The sequence below is a fragment of the Camelus dromedarius genome, chromosome 24 (assembly GCF_036321535.1).
Source record: "Camelus dromedarius isolate mCamDro1 chromosome 24, mCamDro1.pat, whole genome shotgun sequence".
Taxonomy (NCBI): Eukaryota; Metazoa; Chordata; class Mammalia; order Artiodactyla; family Camelidae; genus Camelus; species Camelus dromedarius.
Window position 1 is genome coordinate 10,824,559 of NC_087459.1, and position 15,896 is coordinate 10,840,454.

The window sequence follows — 15,896 nt, forward strand, 5'->3', positions numbered from 1 at the left end:
AGACTCAGGTGCTGGGAGCCTGCCAGCGAGGACGCAGCCCTGCCGGACCGCTGCCCGGCCCCAGCCACCACCCACAAACGTGGAAGCAGCCGTCTTACCTTCTGGTTGTTGAGCTTGGTCTCCATCTGGCCAAGGCTGTCTGTCTCCTGGGGCTCGTAGCTGGGGATGCGGGACAGGAACTGGAGCAGGCGGTCGCGGCTGCTGCGGAAGTCACCGTGGGCAGCCTGGGCGCTCTGCAGGCTCCGGGCCCTGCGGGGACAAAGCCGGTCAGGCCTCGGCATGGGGGAGTGGACGCCTCGCTGAAAGCTGCTCGCCATCCTTTTTTGAAGAAATCACCTGTGCTCATTTTTTAACAGCGGGGAGGGATGGGTCAGGAAACCAAATGTAATTTAACTAGAAATAGCCTAACCAGTCACTGGAAACGGAGTAGTTAGGTAAATGATGGACTGTGGAGTTGGAACACTGCACGGCCGCTGTAAGGGCAGGGAGGGCCACATGTGCTGACTCGCGGGGCTGCCCACTGTGTGTTCTAGAACCTAAATAACCCACAGGGCCAAGGAGACATCACAAGGGAGGCGAGGAAATCTGAACTCACCAAAAATAAAACCATCACATTTGTATCTTAGTGAAGCAGTGCTTAGTGGGAAATAACCTAAGTGCTTAGGCTAGCAAAAAGGAAGCTCTCAAACCAACAATCTAGGATTCTACCTTTAGGAAGAAGAAGACGAGCAAAGAGAAACTAAAACTAAGCAAGAGTAGGGAATGACACTGAGCAGATGTCACCAGAACAGCAAACAGGGAGACAGGAGGGAGGTCACTGACACCAGAGCTGGTTCTTTGAAACAGTCAATAAATCGATAAACCTCAGACAGAATGATCAGGGGAGAAAAGAATAAACAAATACAACAAAAGAAGACATAACGTCAGGAATGAGGGAGAGGACCTCCCCTCAGCTTCTGCGGACGTTAAAGCGTAAGAGAACATTACGAACAATTTTATGCCAATTAAACTCAACTACTTGATGAGGACAATGTGCCCTTGAAAGACACAGATTTCTGAAGTTGACTCAAGAATGAGATGACTCAAATAGTCCAATATCTCTTACAGAGGTTGAATTGGTAGTTACAAACCTCCTCACAAAAAACAAACAAACAAACAAACTGCAGTCCCAGAAGGTGAATTCTACGAAGATTTAAGGAAGCAATATCAAGTCTACGGAAACCCTCCCAGGAAACAGAAGGGTAGGAGGGAACAGTTAGTGTCTCATGAGGCCGGCAAAATAAACGACAGGGAAAATACAGCAAAACGTGGCATGTTGTCATTCGCTTATACAGAACCTTTTTGGAGAGAGACACAGGGACTGGGAACAGTGCCTGTCTTGGTTGGGGGGCTGGTCACTATCACCTGAGTTTCATACTTTGTACATGTATTGCTTTTTTCGAAAAGGGGAAATTATTTAGAAAACACAGCCTTTGGTAGTGTTCGCACAGGTCCCACTCTGGTGCTTTAAGGCAGACCAGCTGAGCCAAGGCCACCGCCCCCACCGCGGCGCCCTCACCTGAGCTCAACCTGCTGGCAGAGGTTGTTAAAGCGCTGGCCCAGCTTGTGCACCTCGGCCTCCTGGCGCTCCAGGTCCGGGCAGTGCTCCTGGAAGCGGCTGGCCAGCGAGCTGGAGCACTGCTTGGCCGCCTGCAGGTTCTGCTCCACCTCCCCGAGGAGGGCCTTCTGGGTCTGCAGCTCGGAGGCCATGGCCTGCCGGGGCAGAGAGGCAGACGGCGGGTGCTGTGGCCAGAGCTCCAGGGACCAGGACGCGTGACCACCCCCTCCCCCGGATGCGTGGCCCCTCAGGGCGCTTGGGGCTGCCAGCTCTGAGAGGGTGGGAAGACTGCGCAGGCACAGGGGCTTTGCCCCTGAGTTTCTCCTCGAACCTACGGTCATCTCTGCAATTTCCATTTCATTGTGATAAACAATACCCCAGAAAAACTAACTTTTTTTTCTTTTAATTGAAGTACCATCAGTGACAATGTGTCCATTTCTGCTGTACAGCAGTGTCCCAGTCATGCAGGTACATACATATATTCGTTTTCATATTTTTTTCTTTGAAGGTTATTACAAGATATTGAATATAGTTCCCTGTGCTATACAGCAGAAACTCTTTTTAAAAATCTATTTTTATATATAGTGGCTAACATTTGTAAATCTCAAACTCCCAAATTTATCCCTTCCCACCCTGTTTCCCTGGTGACCATACGATTGTTTACTACATCTGCAAGTCTGTTTCTGTTTTGTTCATCATTCTAAGTGAAGGAAGCCAGAAAGAGAAAGAAAAATACCCTATCATATCACTCATATGTGGAATCTAACTTCTAAAACCCTGCGGCGGGCAGCATGTGCCTGTGACACCCGGCCCGGGCCCAGAGTGGCCTCGGCGAAGGCTCTGTTTTCGGAGCCCACTTCCTGGGCTCTGAGGTGAGGCTCTCAGCACGTGGCGGGGTTTTGTGAGATGGGGCGTGAATAAGGGGCCTCCCTCAGGCTCACAGACTCCGGTGCCTGGAGCGGGCCCAGTGGCAGCTGTGAAGACAGCACCTGCTGGGCTGGGGCAGAGGCTCCTCCACCCGGCTGACCTGCCCCGTGGGCGTGCGGGCCCCGGTGGCCGGATCTGCTCACCCAGAGATACTGGGAGTCTGGAGGGATTATGTGGATATTTGACTTGAAGAAACTAGCACCTGATTTCCACAGGCCACCCAAACCCCGGCACAGCTGGGACTCCAAAGCTGGAGGGACTTGCTGCCCTGGGCCTCGGGCCTCTCAACTGTCCAGAGGTGGGGGTTAGGGGTGTCCGGGGCCCATGCCCAGCTCAGAGAAAGCTCCCAAGGCCCAGGATCCCCAGACCTACCGCCAGCTCCTGCCTTTTGCTGTCCAGGGCACGGCCACTCTCGGGCACCGTGTCGTCCTGGGCCAGCTGGTTCTCGTACATGGCCAGCACCTCCCGGCCCTGCTGCAGGCTCTTCTCCAGACGGTTGGCAATGTCGACCCTGAGGACACAGGTCAGCAGTTGGGGGGGGACCTGGCCCTGGACCCACCAGGCCTCCCTGCTGCCCGCTGCACCCACTTTTCCTGGGCTGCGTCCAGCAGCTGCACCAGGTGCTCGTATCTGCGGTGTGTGTCCTCCACCCGCGTCCTCAGCAGGGCCGCGCTGCCGCCGTCCGGGAGGGCCCGCACGAACGCCTCGCCCTCGGCTGTGCTGCGTGCCTTCTCGGGCTCGATCCGCAGCAGCTCGTTGGTGATGTTCTGTGGGGACCAGAGCCCCTCGCATTGAACACAGCCGTCAGCCTGCCTCCCCCCAGGGACCTCCTCCCCAGGGAGCCTAACTAGGGCTCAGGGGAGCCAGCCAGGAGCCTGCATTTGTAATGAGCATCCCAGGGAATTCTGATGTAGGGGGTGGTGACTTATGAGCCATGAAAACTAATAGGGAATCATCAAGCATTTACTGCTCCCACTACTTTACATGGATGATTTTTTCATCTCTGGGGGTGACCTTATGAAGTAGGTAGGACTCCAAGCAGCTTAGGAGGGGACATGGGGCCCAGTCACGCCCCCACCCCTGTACCAGGTGTCCTCTGGGCCCTGACTTGGCCCCTAATGGCCCTGATGTGGCCCCATCAAGGCCATGGCACTTCCTCCAAGCCCCGTTCCTCTTCTGTAAACCAGGAACGGTCGTGCTCACCACAGAGGATATGGAGGACTCAGGAAACTTGAAACAGGTGAGCAGTAGATGGCATCATGTGCCTCAACTCACCCCATCCTGACGCCCCGCGAGTGGGGACCAGCCTATTTCACTGAAGAAACTGAGGACTGGGCTTAAACAGTGTGTCTACGGTCAAGTGGCCAGTGAGACGGCTCTGCAGCTCCAGAGCCTGTGAGCCGCCCTGCACCGTGGCCTCTTGGATTGGTGCTGAGGTCCTCGGGCGCACTCACTGCTGTTGTCAGCACTGCCACGAGCCCACGGTGACAAGCTGGGCAGAGGCGGCCTCAGCTCCACCAGCCCTTTCCCCTGGGGATGTGTCTGTGGGGGGTGCCAGGCCTCAGGCACCTCCTTAATCCTTGGCCTAAAACAGCCCCCTTACCCTATGACTTGGCCTACCTGATACATGCGGTAGGTGGTCCCTGTCAAGCAGGGGCCCCTGAGAGCCAGTGGGCCAGCCCGTGCCCCCAGCCCGGCAGTACCTTGAGGTGCTTGGCCCGCTCGGCACTGTCCTGCACGGCCCGGCCCTGCTCCAGCGGTGGCCGCAGGAGCCCCGTGATGGCCTTCTCCTGCCGGTCCAGGTCGCTGGCCACCTTGTCCAAAGCAGCCAGCAGCTGCCGCCCCTGGAGGTCGGAGGCATCTGCCAGAGGGAAATCACAATCAGGTGGCAGTGGTGGGGCGTGAGGCCAGGGAAGGGGCCACTGAGGCCAGCTCGGCCTCCCCAACCCCTGCCATCCCATCTGCAGCACAGACCCTGGGCCTGGCCCCTCCCCAGAGCCTTGGGCAGTGGCCCGGGCACCCACCTCCAAGGCTCTCTGCCTTCAGCACCTCATGCCGCTGCTGGAGTGCGCTTCTGCTCCCGGCCGCCTTCTGCCGCAGGCTCTGGTACTGGCTGCCCAGGCTGTGACAGCAAAAACGGGCTGGGTACCCGGGGCAGCCCATGCCCCCACCACCCACGGCCGCAGGGCCCAGGGTGGCTGGACAGACAGCCCCAGGGAGTCAGGCGGCTCATCAAAATGTGTCGGAAAGTGAAAATGACACATGGGAAGGGTTTACTCAAACCCTGGTCTGTCCTTGCTCCTGGGTTCAGTGGACCCTCCCTTCCCTCCTTCCTTTCTGTGTGTCTCTCTCTCCACTTCATAGCAAATCTTACTATCTAAAATTATCTTGTTTACTCCTTTGTTTTCTCCACCAAGATGTTACCTCTGAGGGAGTACAGAGAAGATGCTCAACACATATTTGCTGAATAAATAAATGAAGGAATTCCTTGAATCACTCATTCAGAAAGAGTTCTTGGATACTTGCTTTGCACCAGGTACTGAACAAGGCCCTGGAAATAGTAAATCCTAAGGAGCGTCTGCCCAGTGAGACTGACACAGACACAAAGCACCCTAATGAGAGCAGCACAAGAGGTGGGAGAAGGTGCTTGAGAGCCAAGAGGCAGCACCCCTTTCCCTGGAGCCAGCGTGGGGGATGAGGGTGCAGTCAGGGAAGGCTTCAAAGGAGAGGTGACACCTGGGCTGGGTCTTCAAGCCAAGAGGCCTGAGCCTGTAAGGCAGTGGGTAGGTGTCCGGGTAGAGGGAGCAGCATGTGCAAAGGCCCAGAGGCACTGGCAGAGGAACTACTCTCTGAACTGTGCTTACACACCACACATCAGCCTGGCCAATGGGATCTGCAGCTGTGGGGTGTTAGTGGCACCCTGAGGCTGAGATGGGGGGTCAAGGTAGTGGGGCCAGCCAACACTGTACCTGTCGGCCAGAGCCAGGGCCTCGGGGTCAGTGGGGGGGATCATGAAGCAGACGGCTGGGGCAGTCAGCTTGTTCCCTGCGCTGTCCGTGAGCTCCCAGCTCTCCCCGTTGTTCCTCTGCAGGGTGTAGCTGTAGCCCCGAGAGATCAGGCCCTGGCAAGGGGACAGGCCAGTCAGAACGCACAGAGAAACCTGCCCCGGTCAGTGGCCAGGGGCCCAGTACAGTCTCATCCCTGCCTCTCACTCTGAGACCTGGGGAGTCTTAGCCTGTCTCCTAGACCCTTCCCAAGATGGGGCAACACCAAGGGAACATGTGTTGGGGCTGCCGGCCCAGCACCTGCCTGGATTTCCCTTTGGGTGCACCCCCACACCCTGCAGTCCCGTGTGCTCTTATCCCTTCCTTCCCTGACTTCTTGGGATGGACATGTGACTCAGAGTGGGCCAGTGAGAACCTCCACTGGGAGTTCTGCTGGAATGACTGGGGCTGCTAAACTGGCAGAACAGGCCAGGGTCGCAGTTGGGGTGGTGCGGGGGGTTGGCAGAGAGTGACCCCAATGACAGAGATGAACACAGGTTCCTGAAAACATTCAAGGCCCTGCATATAGCCATGCCACCCCTAAAGCCTTTCAGTGACATGAGAAGAGGCAGACCTGGGCTCAGCCTGCCTGGGGCACCTGGGGCGTCTGGGCAGTGGCTCACCTGGTCACCCTCAAAGTCACAGAGGGCCTCCACGGGGATGGGTTGCAGTGGCGTCTCCCGGCGGTACTTGAGGGGCACCACCTGCTGCCCTCGCTTCTGCAGGCCCCGCACCACATGCTCATACTTGTCCAGAGCCTTCTCTTGGTCCTGAATGCGGAGAAGAGTGCCTAGGTGAGACCTTCCTGGGGCAGGAGGCAGTGCCCGGTCGGCAGGTAGGGAGCTGGGCAGGGCCCTGCCTGGGCACCACTCACATCCAGCTCCCGCAGCAGCAACTCAATCTGGTATCGGTCTTTGAAGTCAGGGCTGTACTTCTGGTTCAGGTCCGAGTCCACCTTGCGCAGCAGCTCCTGGGCGTCCTTCACGTCTTTGTGGAACTAGGGGAGACCAGGTGGCCTTATTATGGACAGGAAACCACTAGGATGCCTGGCTATGGCTTTAAGCCAGCTCCCCAGTGGGGCTGAGACACCCAAACAGGAGTTAGTTCCATTAGTGTCATCTGAGTTCAGGTGCCCCCACACGACATACTCGTAAGACTAATGTGCGGACCTCTTGTTAAAAACACACATTCTGGTGGAAACAACACGGTATCCATCAACAGGGGAAGGGATAAACAGTATGGTCCATGTGCATGATGGAATATTATTCAGCCAAGAAAAGGAATGAAGTTTTGGTTCATGCTACAAAACGATGAACCTCAAAAACATCAGGTTCAGTGAAAGAGCCAGACACAAAAGGCCACGTACCATGTGACTGCACATCTATGAAATATCTAGAAGAGGCAAATCCGAAGAAACAGAAAGCAGAGGGGAGGGTAGAGCTCCTGGGTTCAAATCCCCAGTATGTTAGAGGTTACCAGGGGTTGGAATGAGGAGCCATTGTTTAGTGGATACAGTGTTTCTATTTGGGGTGATGAAAAAGTTTTGGAAAGACAGTGGTGATGGTTGCACAACACTGTGAATGTAATGAATGCCACTGGATTGAACACTTAAAAATGGATAAAATGGTAAATTATATATATATTTTACCAAAATTAAAACCCCACACACCTATTCCTGGGCCTGTGCTATCCTGGTGAGTCAGACTCTCTAGCTCCAGCCCCTAGGGAAGGCGGACAAGGGCTCGGCAAGCTTGGGGTGCCCATGCACACTACTTGAAACATAGACACTGCAAGGCCTGGGGATGCAGCCCTGCAAGGCTCCTGGAGGAAGTGGCACCGAGGCCACAAATGAGCCAAATAGACACTGAGTGCTCCCACAAGTGGCGCTCTGGACTAACAGTTACCTGGTGGTAGTCTTCCATATACTTCAGGTGGCTCTCCTCACAGATAAGCAGGTTCAGATACTCCTTCCAGTCTGCGTGCACTGCCTCCATGTGAGCCTGACAGGAGAAAGGGGGCAGATTGCTGCTGGCCAGGTACCTGGGACACCAGGGGAGAGATGGCAGGATTCCAGACCAAAAAATGGTAGAGGAGAGGGGCAGCTGGCTTCTGCCTGGGTGTGGCCACCACAGAGACAGTCAGCTCCTGCCCACGAGTGGGAGGAGGAGAGAGGAGAACGTGCTGAGGAGCCAAGAAGTGCTGCTGTGTACGGGTGCTCAGGTTGTGCACTGCACAAGGGATAAGTAGGGGCTGTGTCTGCCCAAAGTGGTGCTTTAAAAAAATTCTCACAAAGGCACTCCCCAAATTCATGGCCACCAGAACACAGACTTTATTTGGACATAGAGTCTTTGCCAATGTAGTTGGTTAAGGATCTCTAGATGAAATCATCCTGGATTTAGGGTGGACCCTAAATCCAATGTTTGATATTCTTCGAAGAAGAGATGACACCCAGGTGAGAAGATCACGTGAAAACACAGGCAGATATAGGAATGATGCAGCTCCAAACCAGGGAACGCCAAGGCTTGCCAGCAAGAAGCAAAGAAAGGACAAGGAAGGATTCTCCCCTGGAGCCTTCGGAGGAAGCAAGCCTGCCAACACCTTGGTTTCCAACTTCTGGCCTCCAAAACCAAGAGAGAATAACTTCTTGTTGTTTAAAGCCACCATGTTTGTGGTCACTTGTTACAGCAACAATAGCAAACTAATATGGGCACCGCATGGGCTTCAGAAGTCTAGGGGCCGAGGGCAGGACATGGCAAAAGATCAAGGTAATGAGAGGAGGCACAGCAAGAGGAGACGGCAAGATGGAAAGACGGACAAACAGACACAGAATGAAGGACCCCCCACCTTGGTGGGGGGCTGCCCAGGTGCAAGCGGCCCACAGCAGAGGCTACCCTGAGGCCAGCCTGGAGGAGGCAGCCCCTCCCAGGCTCACGCACCTCAATGGAGTTCCTCCCGGGATGCTCGGCTGCAAGCAGCTGGTCACCCTCGCTGTGCAGCTTGTTGATTCTCTCTTCTTTGGCCTCCAGGTTCCGGTTGATGAAATTCTGCAGGGTTGGGGTGGTGGAGAGGCTCAGAGCCCAGCCTGGCAGCCTCAGGCTTCCCACCGGCACCCCCGCCTGGGCCCGCAGAGCCCAGCGCCTACCTCGTACTGCCGCCGGCGGCTGGGGTAGTCGAGGTTGTGGTCGCTCCAGTCGTACTGCATGCGGCCCCGGGCCTGCTGGTCCAGCCAGTACAGCTCGTTGGTGCAGCGCTGCATGTAGTCCTGCAGCGAGCTCAGGTGCTCCTGCCGCGCCTGGGACGCCGCCTGCGGGTGGGGCGAGGACAGGGCTGCAGCCTCCTGCTCAGCTGGACTCCCCTGGATAAGTCAGCTGACTGCCCGGAACCCCTCCATTCACTCAGCAAACATTTATTGAGCACCTACTAAGTGCTGGGCGTGGCTCCAGGCACTGCAAATACAGCAGTGAGCAGCACAGACAAAACCCTCACAGAACTGAAACATTTTTGTGGAGCCTCAGTTTACCCATCTGCAAAAGGGGGCTAATGACAGCACTAATCTCACAGGGCCCAAGCCTGGTGTTCCATAAATGCCAGCAGCTATGCCTCCACTTCTGTCTTTAACATGTCATTGCACAGCCGGCTGGGAGGACGGTAGCAAACTACTGCTTTACATCTGAGAAGAAGCCAGGCAGGGAGAGGTGGGAGGAGGGCTGTCTGTGTTTCACTCTGCAAATGAGAACAGCAGCTAACACATACATGGGCACCCACGTGCCAGGACTGTGCTGGGACTTCTCCAGTACTAACTCCTGCAGTCTTCAAAGCACTCCTATGAGCCAGGGATTCGAACTAACTCCATTTTGCAGATGAGGAGCTTGCGTGCAAGGTCTCCCCACCAAAGGAGTGGAGGCAGCCTGGCTGCAGAGCCTCCTCACAATCCTACCGTTGGCACCCGACTCTCATGGCTGAGGTGTCTGCAAGGCCCACAAGGAGGCATCTGTGCATCCTTTGTGCAGTTTTAAAAAGAAGATCTTCTTGGAAGGTTTTGAAAAGGGAAACAGAAAACTTTTGCCTGTTAAGCACATGCATCATACTCGACACACAGTAGGTGCTCAATAAAGAATTAGGAAGCAAACTATAGGATGAGCTGTGTCCTTTGGGTCTTTTGGGGTTTTCCATGAGCACAGGGCAATCGGGGACCCCTCTCAGGCAGGGGCTCGGGGTACCACCTCTTCCCACTTCACCTCCCTCCGTCCTGTTTGTTTGCTTATTTTTGTTTTCTGGGGGGAGGTAATTAGATTTATTTAGTTAGTTATTTTAATGGAGGTGCTGGGGATTGAACCCAGGGCTTCCTGCATACCTAGTAGGCACTCTACCACTGAGCTAGACCCTCCCTCCTCCCTCCGTGCTGTTTGAAATGTTTACAGCACATGCTTCCTGTCCCCACTGCCGGGCTCCCCATCCCCCCATCCCATTCCCAGGGGCGTCTCACCAGCAGCTTCTGGTACTTGGCCTGGAGTTCGCTGTTCTGCTCCTGAGGGTGGAGTGGGGGGCATGGGTTAGGGCAGGGGCCGCAGGTGGAAGGCCCTCCTCCCAGGGATCCCCTCCACCTGCCATGCACACACCTTGCCTCCATCCTTGGCCAGGTGGGGCCCAATGGCCTTGACCTCATTGTGGAAGATGTTGTGCTGCTCCACCTGGTGGTCCACCAGCGGCAGGTCTGTCCCAAAGCCCTGGCTGCTCAGCTTGTCCTGGCGGGGCGCGTGGAGAGACCACACGCGCACAGGGTGGGCCGGGGGCTCAGGACTCACAGCCCACTGGTACCCCGTCCCCCGTGAGCCTTGGCTTCCCACCTCACAGCACCGGCCGAGGAGTGAGCGGAGTGGCCCTGGAGGGACTCGAGGACAGGCTGTCACCTCTCCTGCCACATCTCATCTTGTTTTATCCCACAGCCACCTCAGAGGCTCTCACAGTTGCCGTTTCCATTTCACAGTTGGGGAAACAGAAACCAGCCAGGGGAGTCACTTGCTTAGGGTCACACTAGTAGCCAGGCTTCTCCATGGTGGAGACAGGCTAGCGAAGGCACAGGAAGGGCAGCAGCCAGCCAGAAATCTGGCCGCTCCCTCCAGCCTGCTAGGACCTCAATGATCCCGAGAGGCTCCCAGTTGCCACCACTTCTGCTGTGTGACCCTGGGCTAGCTGCCGCACCTTTCTGAGTCTTGCTCATCTTATCGACACAAACATTGGTAAACACTGGGAACACGACTCCCTCCCCAGCAGGACTGTGGCACCTGTTAAATGGTGAGGGTCTCCCGGCCCACATGCAGCCCCCTCCCAGATGAACCTGGGCTGTACCAGCTTTTCCTCCACCAGCGCCTCCCAGTTGACCTGTGGGTCCACCTCCTTCACTGCCAGGTTGTAGATCTGCTTGTGTTTCACACGGAGGTTGGTCACACGTTCCCTCAGCTGACGGATGCTGAGTGAGGAGAGCAGCCACCCTGGTTAGCGGGGCTGGTTGATGTGGGCACTGCCTACAACCCAAGGAGGGGCCTCCCACCCCAACCCCCGGCCTCAGCTTTCTGCTCGGTGGTCTGGAAGGACAGGTTCACAGTGGCCTTGGGTTCCAGGCAGTCACTCCCACCTTGCTCCTGTCCACTTTCCTTCATCCTGCCTTCCCTATCAATGTTTCCTGAGGGCCTACTCTGTGCCCAGAACCATAGAAGGTTCCAGAAGAAACAGGCATATCTGTTGCTCTCTGAGCCCACCGTCCAGAAGGACCATTGGGTGCTGTGGGCTGTGTCAGGGACAGCGGTTTCTGCACACCTGAGCTGAGGCGAGAGCCACAAGCTTGGGGAGCCAGGTGGGCAGCAGGCCAGGGGGCAGCATGTTCACAGGCCAGGAGGTTAGGCAGCGCGGCAGGCAGGGGCTGTGGCGGCCGCACTCTGACCAGAACAGTGGACACCAGGGCTCTGAGCCTCAGTTTCCTGGACTGCAGAATGGGTTGTCGTGAGGATGATGGGAAGTGTTTAGTAGGTGCTGGAATTCAGTCAGCCCTCTCCCTGACTCGGTTTCTGATTGCTGAGTGGCTGCAGCCCTGCTGCCCCGGCCCTGCGCAGCTCCCTCTGGACCTACTCTTCGGCGATCATGTCCCCCTGGGGGTGCTTCATGTGCTTGGCGATGGCCGCGTCCGCCTCCAGCACATACAGCAGCTTCTCCGAGTCTGACACCTTCTGCAGGGCCACATCCCGGTGCTCCGGCTGCTGGCCCTCCTGCAGCCGGGCCAGGTCCTGTGAGAGTCACAAAGGGGAGGGGGACAGTAAGCAGGGACTCAGCGGGCACTGCTGGGATGGGAGGGGCAGGAGGATAGGGGTCAGAGAGGGGCTCCCTTGGCCAGGCCCAGCCTCTCCTTAAGGGCCTCCTTATGGACAGAGAGACATGGCCCTGCCCCCTAGCCCAGTGGGGACCCCACAGAAAGGCAGGTTGACAGATAAACCTCATAAGGGTGACTGCAAGTTCATACAAGCTGGTGTTTACAAGGAGACACAGCAGAGGGGGAATGAGGGGGACTGGCTTTAGCGCCAGGGCTCATCACCCTCTGAGGCCAAGAATAAAAGAAGAAAGGGAAGAGTGTTCTAGGCAGAGGGAATAGCCTGTGCAAAGGCCCTGTGGCATGAAAGGACAGCTGAGACTGAGGCCAGTGATTGAGGCTAGAAGTGTTGGGGGAGGAAGTGGGAGAGAAAGCGGAGCAGGGCCAGAGCAAAGAATGGCTGGAGGGCAGAGACACGGCCCCACCTATCCTTAGAGGAGATTCCTCTAGGAGCTCTGCTGGCAAGAGAGTAGAGCTGGGACGACACTCAGTGGTTGTGACAGGGCCCTGGTGAAAGCTGAGGGTGGGCCAGGCTGGGGTGTCGCCAACAGAAATGGCGAGAATGAACAAAGTGGGGGGTGTCCGCAAGGTACCGTTGATAAGTCGCTGATGAGTCCAGGGTTTCTGCTTATTTAGGGAAGAGTGGTGAGTTGGCAGTGGAGACAGCCTATTAATTCACTTAGTCCACATTCAGGGAGTGCGGCCGGGCACTGTGCAGGGACCCCGGGCCCAGGGGGCACAAGTCAGAGACTGGACTGAGCACAGACCGGAGGTCACACGGGGGGCCTAGTGAGGCCAGTCCCCTGCCCTCGCTGGGTCTCAGAATCCCCATCTCTGCAATGGGAATAAGAGAAACCCCTGCTTTGAAGAGGCTTTCAGGTGACCTGAGGACTCTCCCTCGGCAGTGAGAAGAAGGGAGCACAGACTGGCTCCGTCAGGGATGAGCCTCGAAACCACGCAAGTGAGAGGAGCCGGACGGGAAGGCCATGCCATGTGGGATTCATTTATGGGAGCCAGTCCACAGACAGAAGGCGGATGGGTGGTTGCCAGGGGCTTGGTGGGGGTCGGGGGGGAATCTGCGGTAAATGGCCACAGGAGATCCTGCGAGGGAACGAAAATGTTCCGAAACCGACATGGACACGGCTGTGCCACTCGTGAAGGTAGTAAAAATGCTGCGCTGCGCACTTGAGGGGGTTTTTCCTGATCCGTAGAACATGCCTCAATAAAGCTGTTAAAACAGAGAAAGGAAGAAAGGAGGAAGAAGTAGCGAAAGAAAAAAAGTGAACGGAGGTATGCGGTGCCTGGTACCGTCTCTCAGGGGAAGAGAAGGCATCCAGTCCGACCTTCCTGGGCTCCCTCCGGGAGGGCTGGGCGGGGAGGGGGCCTAGCACCCTGAGGGGCTTGGAGGCGAGGCCCATGTGTCTGCAGGCCACCTGTGCTGGACCATTACCCCACTCCGGGTGAGTCTGGCCAGGGAAAAAAAGTACAACAAAATGTCATGGTTCTCGGCTTGGGTGGAATTTTATCGGCTCCATCAGCACTGGCTGATCTGAAGCTCTGCTGGGCAGTTATGGTGTCAAAGATTAATTGTGCAAAAGGAGGGAGTAAATTAATCATCTCCTGACCCATGCAGGTGCAGATGCTGTGTGGGAGAGCGAGCGCTCTCCAGCCGAGACGAGAGAACAAGCAGCCGAGAGGGGCGTGTAGGTGTTCCGGAGTCCAGCCCAGACGGACCAACGGGGACGGTGGTCAGCACAGTGGTAGCTCTGGGGAATACGGATTGGAAATGTCCTCTGTCTTCACCCAAGTTGTGGTTCCATGGGTACCCACTGATGCAAAAACTCACAGGGGTGAACTCTTAAAATCTGGATGCTTTCCATAGACCTTGTATAGAGAAGCTTTGTACTTTTTTCTTGCAGGGGGAGGTAATAAGGTTTGTTTGTTTGCTTATTTAATGGAGATACTGGGGATTGAACCCAGGACCTGCCTAAGTTCATGTTATGTGAATCTCACTTCAGTTTAAAAAAAATAGGAAAATTCAAGAGAACTTTTGGGTAATAAAATTAATAATGATGTTTTCTTCTGAAAAAAGGAAGGAAGGAAGGAAGGAAGAGAAAAGACAGAAAGATTAGCCCATGCAGGCTTCAAAGCGTGGTTTCTTTTGTCAAGTTTTGTTGATGTGAATTAGAAAAAAAAAACAGTTCAAAATTATCTCCCAAAGACATCTTTGTTACTTTGAGTCACTACTCTAAGCAAATAAAACGAGAGGGCTGAACCCTATTCACAGGCGTGCGCGTGCGCGCGCGCGCGCGCACACACACACACACACACACACACACACACACACACACACGAGAAAAGGTCAGAAATGCACCGAATGTTCAGTGATGATAGTTCTGATGGTGGAATTAATACTCGATCTTAATTTGCTTCTTTATACTTGTTTTTTGGTCCCGAAATGTTTGTAAGGAACACATATTACTTTTATTAGGACACACCCCACCACAGTGAAAAGCTGTCTTCATTTAGGAAAGCACACGCCACCACTGAAGCCATGAGAGGGGACATAGAAAATCACCAGAGGAGCTGGCGGAGGGGGAGGGAAAGATGCCACTGAAGCTGGAAAGAAAGGTGGGAAGTGGGGGCAGGGGAGGGGCCCTTGCAGGGAGCAGGGTCCCCTCTTGCCTTTCCCCTCCCCACACCCCCACTTCTGACCTCCCCCCCAGCTGTGCCATCCGCAACCCACCCCCATCCCTCCAGCCTCCGGGCTGTCTGTGGACTGGCCCTCGGGTGGGTGGACCTGGGTGGTCAGAGGAGGGGCAGCCACGGCTGGGACCCCGGGACATCACTGGGTTCAGCTGGATCTTGATCTCCCTTGTGACCTGTCCACCCTCAGCACCTGACTCCTCTGGACCTGCTTCTCTGTCACCCCAGGTAGGAATGCAGATGAAATTTGACCGCCCAGTCAAATTCAAATTTCAGGTAAACAACAGATAATACTGTAATATAAGTATAACCCAAATAGTACACGGGACATACTTAGACCAAAAAAAAAAAAGTATTTGTGTTCTAAAACTCAAATTTAACTGGATATCCTGTATTCTTATTTCCTAAATCTGGTACCCCTACCTCTGGGATGGCTTGAGGACCAGCTCTATCCCTGACATGGTCACCCTGGACCTCTCTAAACCTCAGTTTCTCCAGCTACAAAAAAGGTAAAAACTCAACTGCACTGGCTGGTGGAGGGTTTAAAGAGGAGGTGGTCATCTTAGCACCTCGCAGGTGTGAGCTCAGCTCCATTGTCGTGCATGGAGCAGAGTCCCCAGGGAACCTACGGGCTCAGAGCGGTTGTCATCCCCATTTTACAGGAGGGGAAACTGAGGCACAGAGAGAGGAAAGTGTTGTGCCCAGCCCACATCCAAGCAGTGGCAGTGGTATGAGAAGTTAGGATGCTGGAATTTGACACAACATTATAAAATGATTATAAATCAATAAAAAATGTTAAAAAAAAGAAGTAAGGATGCTGATAATATTGAGTCCTGTGCTGCATCTGCAAAATCTCATCCAATCTTTACGGCTGCCCAGGAGATAGGGACGATCACTCTTACCCTTTCAGAGGGAATCACCGGCACAGAAAGGTGTGGTGACTTGCTCAAGGTCACACAGTCGGTGGCAAAGCTGGGATCCTAACCAGGGCCTGGTTCCTGAGACTGGCTCTCCTCCAGACGGGCCCATAAACTGCAGGAGCTTAGTGCCCGGGGTGGAGGAGCTGGTGTTAACGGCAATCATGAGGCTCCTCTCTTCAGTGCGTCTCTACCTCTACCTCTGACATTTGGGGCCAGGTCATTCCGTGTGTGGGGCCATTCTGTGCACTGGAGGGTGTGTAGCAGCCTCCCTGGCCTCCACCATGGGATGCTCCTCTACTGCACTGTGATGGCTAAAAACGTCTCCAGATGTGACCACAGGT

The 15,896-nt window shown here is 55.2% G+C and overlaps 1 protein-coding gene across 6 annotated transcripts in view; it reads right to left on the reverse strand.

Moving 5' to 3' along the window:
• PPL (periplakin) overlaps positions 1–15,896 on the reverse strand; it is an 89,041-nt gene that overhangs the window by 6,916 nt on the left and 66,229 nt on the right. For all 6 annotated transcript variants that reach the window (XM_064478430.1, XM_064478432.1, XM_064478431.1 and 3 more), the window contains 16 exons: positions 11,695–11,849; positions 10,918–11,038; positions 10,188–10,313; positions 10,055–10,096; positions 8,711–8,872; positions 8,505–8,612; positions 7,473–7,568; positions 6,443–6,565; positions 6,192–6,338; positions 5,494–5,645; positions 4,549–4,646; positions 4,228–4,385; positions 3,113–3,291; positions 2,897–3,035; positions 1,559–1,752; positions 99–249 (listed from right to left, as the gene is read on the reverse strand). In XM_064478430.1, the coding sequence (XP_064334500.1) occupies positions 99–249; positions 1,559–1,752; positions 2,897–3,035; positions 3,113–3,291; positions 4,228–4,385; positions 4,549–4,646; positions 5,494–5,645; positions 6,192–6,338; positions 6,443–6,565; positions 7,473–7,568; positions 8,505–8,612; positions 8,711–8,872; positions 10,055–10,096; positions 10,188–10,313; positions 10,918–11,038; positions 11,695–11,849 (2,151 nt within the window). The remainder of the gene's footprint in view (positions 1–98; positions 250–1,558; positions 1,753–2,896; positions 3,036–3,112; positions 3,292–4,227; positions 4,386–4,548; positions 4,647–5,493; positions 5,646–6,191; positions 6,339–6,442; positions 6,566–7,472; positions 7,569–8,504; positions 8,613–8,710; positions 8,873–10,054; positions 10,097–10,187; positions 10,314–10,917; positions 11,039–11,694; positions 11,850–15,896) is intronic.